Raw genomic sequence first — 6,323 nt, 5'->3', positions numbered from 1 at the left:
CCTCAAGCTCGGGTGTGTCACCACTCCACAATTTTTGTAATACTAAATCCCGTGTGTGTGTGTGTGTGTGTGTGTGTGTGTGTGTGTACACATACGCACGCGCTCACACACCAGGAAAGGATATCAGATCTGAAGCTGTCCTACATGTGCACTGGGAACGGAACTCAAGTCCTCTGGAAAAACAGTCCTCGTTATTTAACTGCCTAGCCTCTCTCCAGCACCCTGGGTTTATTTTTCAAAAAGACTCGTCTGGTGAAACACAGTGGTCACGTCCGGTGGACAGGGCATGCATGTCCTAGGTTTGCGCCCTTGCTTCCTAGAGCATTGGGTAGATACGGGGTCCTGGGATGGGGATGTGTGGGTAAGAGCTGGAACATGCGTGCAGGAAGCATCTGGGGAAAGGAGCGGAGTTTCTAGCTGCCCACTGCCCAGGGAAAGTGTCCAGGTTACAGGGATTGGGAACCCGATGTCTCTCGTGGCGCTTGATCGAGGCTATGGCTGCTGGCTATTGCGCAGATCCGAGGCCTAGATTTTGGAGAATCACAAAAGCAATCACACTCGCATCCGCTAGACCCCGGTCCAAGAGTGACCACGACCCTCTAGCTGCCTTTAAGTCAAAATGGTTTTCCTACTGTGTGCCCACCAACTTGCATTTTCTGTGAGCCTACATGGGAGGGGTGGGGGAGTCTGGGGACCAAAAGCTCAGCGGGGGCTGGAACCTGCGTAGGTGCGGGGGCGGGGTGGTGACATCATGGCCGAGAGCGAGGCTGCGCGGACACAGCAGACGTCAGTGGAGCCCCCCCTGGCCGCCCGCGCACGCGCTCCTGCGTCAGCGGCGCGCGGGGGCGGAGGCCCGCTGGGAGGGAGACTGCGGAGAAGAGCGGGTCCATCTCCGGGCTTCGTGCGCCCTCTGCCGGCGCCGGGGTGCACGCCACTCGGTAAGCTCAGTGGTGTGCCGCCTCCCCTCTGTCTTGGCACGACCTCTCCAAGCACGCACCGCAGCCGGCTTCATACATTTTATTTATGTACTTATTTATTTATATTCAGGTTCCCACTGTGTAGACCTGGATGGTGTTGGACTCACGGAAGCCCCACTAGCCTCAGCCTCCGGAGAGCTGTGATAAACTACACCGGGCTTGTGTTTGATTTTTTAGAACGTATTCTGGTTCACACCTTTGGAAGTGGGTTGTTCCTGTGTGTCGTGGAACTCGGTGGTCCTCCTCCAGCAGGAGTGCGTCACCACACCTGGCTGGTAGTCCAAATTTTAATCCTTCTCTCCCAACACATTGCAGGTTTGCTTCTTTGGGGCCTCGAATGCATGCTAAGCGCCTCCACACTGTTCGGCACCTGTGCTTCGGCGGGCATCCCTCCAGCGTGTCCGGCGGCAGAACGGCCTAACCAGGGCGTCGTTTGCAGTGTGAAGGCGAAGAAAACTGCAATTCCCAGAATGACTCACACCGCCTGGGCTCCGCCCACTCCCGGGCCGCGTGGCAGGAGGCGGTGCGAAGGCAAACTATACCTCCCAGAATGCCCAGCGCGCTCTGCCTCGCGCGCAGCCTACCGGGAGTCGTAGTGCGCGCGTGCGTGCTGGGGGGAACTGCGCCTCCCAGAAGGCTCGGCGCGCCGTCCTCCTCGCCCTCCGTCAAGGCCGCGGTGTGTCCGCTGTCCGCGCCGCCGCCGCCGGGAGTCCGCCGCTGCTCTCGCCGCCATGCTGCCTGCCGCGCTGCTCCGCCGCCCGGGCCTGCGCCGCCTGGTGCTCCAGGCGCGCGCCTACGCCGAGGCCGCCGCCGCTCCGGCCCCCGCCGCCGGGCCCGGGCAGATGTCCTTCACCTTCGCCTCCCCGACGCAGGTGCGACTCCGCAGCCCCCGGGCGTCCAGGCCCGACTTGGCCCGTGTCGGGGGGGTCACCTCTATTGGGCCCCAAGCTGCACCCCCACGGGGCCCGCACGGGCCCCTTCCCCGGACCCTGCGCCTTGACGAGGTCCCCAGCACCCCAGGCCTGACCCTGCCCTCTGAAACCTCACGCCCCGCCCCCGAGGCTTGCACCGGACCCCGGTGACGCCAGGCATGACACCTGGACACGTGCCCCACGCCTCGGTATTGCAGGCCGTGTCCCTGGGGCCCGTGTGCACCCCCAGGCCTCATCCCAGGCTTAGGTGGTGTTACCTGAACCCCAGGATTCACACAGACCCATTCCCGCTGCGGTTCACATGGAGCCTAGCCCGTGCCCACGGGAGGGGCACCAGTACCCAGGCCCTGCCACTGAAGGGTCGTCGGGACTCGGAACAGAAGCTGGACCTACTGGGGTCGCCTGGGACTGACCCGGGCTCCCTGTCCCAAAGGGGTCACCTGAGCCCGAAACATGCTCTGTGCAGACCCCAGTCGGGGTCTTGCCAACTTGCGCTTGGACTCACTGGCTGCTGAGGCTGGCCTTGCACTTCCCGTCCTCCCATGGCAACTTCCTGGGTAGGGGGAGGACAGCCTTGGGGTTCCTAGAAACCCCATCTCCAAGAAGCCAACCCCCGGCCGGATGCCACCCTCCGCATTGCCCTGTTTCAGTCACATCTCCTCCACACTCCTTAGAAACGGGCATCCCGTTTCACAGGGGAGCAGGCCGGGTCTGACGCTGGCACGAGGTGGCATCTGCGTCCCGCCAGCATTCCATCTTCTTGGTCCCCACCGTGTGGCAGCAAGGCGCTGCCTCCGTGGCACAGGGTGAAGCCCAGCCCACGCCGTGCACTCTTGCAGGTGTTCTTCGATGGTGCCAACGTCCGGCAGGTGGATGTGCCGACGCTGACCGGAGCCTTTGGCATCCTGGCATCCCACGTGCCCACACTGCAGGTCCTGCGGCCCGGGCTGGTGGTGGTCCATGCCGAAGACGGCACCACAACCAAGTACTTCGGTGAGTGTGGCCCAGGGTGCACGGGGGCTCGGATCCCCACAGCGCAGGGGAAGCAGACAGGCTGGCACGCAGCCATCTGGGGCGCAGAGAGACGCGAACAGCCAAGTGACCGATGAGGAACTGTCCCCCGCCAGCTTTGGAGTGGGAGGGGGAGCCAGTCTGAAGGACCTCTGTTCCCAGGGTGGACTCCCTGCCCCCAGGGCGCTCCTTGATGGAGTCTCCTCTCATGCCTCAGTATTTAGTGGTACTAAGGATGGAGCCCAGGCCTGCGGGAAGTGTTCTAGGCAGGGGAGTCACCACAGCCTCACTGGGGGTTCTGGGCGGGGCTCCACCTGACCACGCCCCCAGCCCCATCACTGGGGATTCTAGGCGGGGCTCCACCCTGGCCACGCCCCCAGCCCCTCTCTGGGGGATTCTGGGCGGGGCTCCACCCTGACCACGCCCCTTCCCCTCACTGGGGATTCTAGGCGGGGCTCCACCCTGGCCACGCCCCCAGCCCCCTCTCTGGGGGATTCTGGGTGGGGCTCCACCCTGACCACGCCCCCAGCCCCCTCTCTGGGGGATTCTGGGTGGGGCTCCACCCTGACCACGCCTCCAATCCATTTTACTTTACATGGTGTGTGGGCAAGTGCCAGGGTGGGCATGGGGGTGAGGGTGGGAAGGGTGTGTGTGTGCACACACATGAAGGACATTGGTGTTCTCCTTAGTCAGCTCTGTCTTGATTCCTTCAGAGAGGGACTAAACCTGGAGCTTGCCTTCTGGCCAGGGTGCTGGCCGGGGAGCCCTAGGTCCTGTCCTGCCTCTACTCCCAGCGTTAGGCTTATAGGCACCTCTTTAAAAGGCCATACCTGGCTCCCCCATGAGCTCACGTCCTTCGGCACGCACAGTGGGTGTTTCCTTCTTTTCTGCCTTGTGTTTTCAGGGCAGGGTCTCCTACAGCCCAGGCTGACAGGCTAACCCAGGGCCTTGTGCAGGCTGGGCAAGCGCACTGCCCAGGAGGCCTCAGCCCAGCTCCTCCTTCACACCTGGTTGCCTCCCCAGGGGCTGGGATGACGAGTGTGCTCACTGGACTACAGGCTGTAGCACACTCTTGGGGAGGGTCTGCTCAGGCCTTGTCTCCCCCACAGTGAGCAGCGGCTCCGTCACTGTGAATGCGGACTCCTCAGTGCAGTTACTGGCCGAGGAAGCTGTAACACTGGACATGCTGGACCTGGGGGTGAGCAGATGGGGAAACTGAGGCTCAGGGCGGGGGCAGGTGCTCCCCCGGCTAGTAAGGAGGCAGCCTGCAGGGGTGTGGCTGTTCTGCTCGGCCTGCCTGGCCCTCACCATGGCCCACCCCTCTGCAGACAGCCCGGGCCAACCTGGAGAAGGCGCAGTCGGAACTGCCCGGTGCAGCGGATGAGGCCGCACGGGCCGAGATCCAGATCCGCATTGAGGCCAATGAAGCCCTGGTGAAGGCCCTGGAGTAGGCGGTGTCTGTGGCCCACAGGGAAACTGAGGCAGCTCCGGGCAGATGAAAACTGCCCTTGGTTGCTGCTGACGTTGCCACCAGAGGGCAGCCGTGCTGCAGCTGCTGACTGAGTGTCCTGTGCTGCCCTGGAGGTCTCCCCAGCCTTCCCCCAGCCTGCGATCCCCAGGCCGCCCCTGGAGAGCCACCTGGACAGTCAGCCTGCCCCGTCCTGCCTCCATTAAACACCAGGAACCAACCGAGTCTTCTGGTTTCTGACTGCGTAGCACAAAGCCAAGCCCCCCCCCAGGGGCTCCTGAGTCCTGCCCCCCAAGGGCAACAGTGGGTGGGTCCATGTTAGCTGCTGCTGGGCTGCTGCCTGCCAGGGTGGGTGGGATGGGTGAGGGCTGAGGGCAGGGCAGGCAGTGGTGGGTGTGGCTACAGCTGCTGCCGGGCTCGGCACCCTGACCACCAGCCAGGCCAGGCCCTCCCTTTGAGGCCCCTGCCCCACCCCACAGGCTCTGGGAAGAGGCAGGCACCACCTGCTCCCACGGAGGCCCCGCCCTGGGCACACCCCACCTGTGGGTGGCCCGAGCCTGGCTGGCTACCTTCCCAGTCCCTGGTGCGGTTGGCACCTCCTTAGGCATTTAGGCCCCTGGCTGGCCCCAGGTGGGGTGGGGTGGCCTGGGAGGGAGTGGCCCTGGCACCACCGCACCCCTTCTACACCCCCCACCCTGGGATGGCCAGGTCCTATCTGACTTGCCTCCTCTTCAGGGGCCTGAGGGGAGCACCAGTTGGGGGACCTAAGGAGGGTGAGCAGGGTCAGAGTCTGCCATCACTGGTCACCGAGACAGTGACCAGCAGGCCAGCTAGGGCCTGAGCACAGCCTGTCCCACGGCACCAGGGCCCGGCGTGGGTGACGCGCCGTGGCCACATAAGCCTGATCTGGAAATGAGTGTGCTAGAGTTCTCCACATACTAGCAGCCTGGGGGTATTTCCAGGTCAGTCACAGGAGGGTCATGGTAGGTCCCCACCTAGCCCAGCTCAGGTGTGTGGGCCGCAGAGGTCATTGAGGTCATCATGCAGGGCCTGCCTAGGCCCCACCCCCTGTCCTCAGGCTGAGAGCCCAGATCCTAACTGGCCAGGCCACCAGGGGCCCTGTCAATGAAGACCAAAGACACAGGCTGGGCAGATGTCCACAGGAGCCCTGCACCGCCTGGCCTGGCCTGTATACCTCGCAGTGTGAATCCTTCAGAACCTTCCTCCCCACTCCTAGGAGGAGGTGTGAGCTTTGGAGCCAGGCCTCAGGCCAGGACGGCCTGTGCGGGCTGAGCTCTGTCCTGGGACAGCCAGTGGGTGGGATGGGACCTTCCGGGAGGGGAGGGCCTCGACACCTAGGGATAAAGGACCAGAGAATAAGCACCAGGAAGCAGGAAGTCTGGTCGCCCTTCATTTATTACGCTGGCTTCAGTCTGGGTCCTGTCAAGCCAGCCCACCTCACCTGTCACCAGCCACATCACATTCTTCCCTGTGATCCTGAGGCCAGCCCCACCTCTGACCTCCACACCCTACCACTCTGGATGGTAAAGGTCTCCCTACCTCCTGAACTAACTCATGTTCACCCCTCAGAGTCCCTGGGCCTCCAAGGGACCCTGGGGGACTGGGAGTGTTGGGGCACACCTCCCTGCTTGGGGCCCAGCATGCCTGTCCGCAGTGACAGAGCAGGAAAGGAGTCCTCGGAAGGACCTGGCCTGGGAGGGGCGCCCAGGGGGAGGGTGGTGGAGGTGCTCAGGCCAGATAAAGGGAAGGACCGGTAAGTGGGCGGGAGGTGGCAGAGCACGGTCCAGCCCCGCTCAAAATCACCTTCAGGAAGGCCTGCCCGGGCCACTCAGGCGACAATTGGGCCAGAGGGCTGTTTTCCCCGTCCACAGGGGTGCAGAACGCCCTGCAGGAGGCTCTCCTTTTGGCATCTGG

The 6,323-nt window shown here is 63.5% G+C and overlaps 1 protein-coding gene across 1 annotated transcript; it reads left to right on the top strand.

Annotated features, from left to right (window-relative positions):
- The first annotated feature begins 1,693 nt into the window (after positions 1 to 1,693).
- Atp5f1d (ATP synthase F1 subunit delta) lies at positions 1,694 to 4,608 on the top strand. The gene is made up of 4 exons (XM_059251825.1): positions 1,694 to 1,849; positions 2,749 to 2,902; positions 4,030 to 4,118; positions 4,249 to 4,608. Exons 1-4 carry the CDS (start codon positions 1,709 to 1,711, stop codon positions 4,369 to 4,371), a joined length of 507 nt encoding a protein of 168 aa, XP_059107808.1. The 5' UTR covers positions 1,694 to 1,708; the 3' UTR covers positions 4,372 to 4,608.
- Positions 4,609 to 6,323: the final 1,715 nt, after the last annotated feature.

Source organism: Peromyscus eremicus, unplaced genomic scaffold, assembly GCF_949786415.1.
Source record: "Peromyscus eremicus unplaced genomic scaffold, PerEre_H2_v1 PerEre#2#chr22_unloc_1, whole genome shotgun sequence".
Taxonomy (NCBI): Eukaryota; Metazoa; Chordata; class Mammalia; order Rodentia; family Cricetidae; genus Peromyscus; species Peromyscus eremicus.
The sequence above is the reverse complement of the archived record's forward strand: the minus strand, read 5'-3'. Positions and strand labels throughout refer to the sequence as shown.

What these genes read in the sequence shown, in the direction of transcription:
- Atp5f1d (XM_059251825.1), top strand. Translation starts at nt 1,709, where the DNA reads ATGCTGCCTGCCGCGCTGCTCCGCCGCCCGGGCCTGCGCCGCCTGGTG. An exon ending in CCTTCGCCTCCCCGACGCAG is followed by an intron (nt 1,850 to 2,748) that starts GTGCGACTCCGC and finishes GCACTCTTGCAG; the next exon opens with GTGTTCTTCGATGGTGCCAA. An exon ending in TGGACATGCTGGACCTGGGG is followed by an intron (nt 4,119 to 4,248) that starts GTGAGCAGATGG and finishes ACCCCTCTGCAG; the next exon opens with ACAGCCCGGGCCAACCTGGA.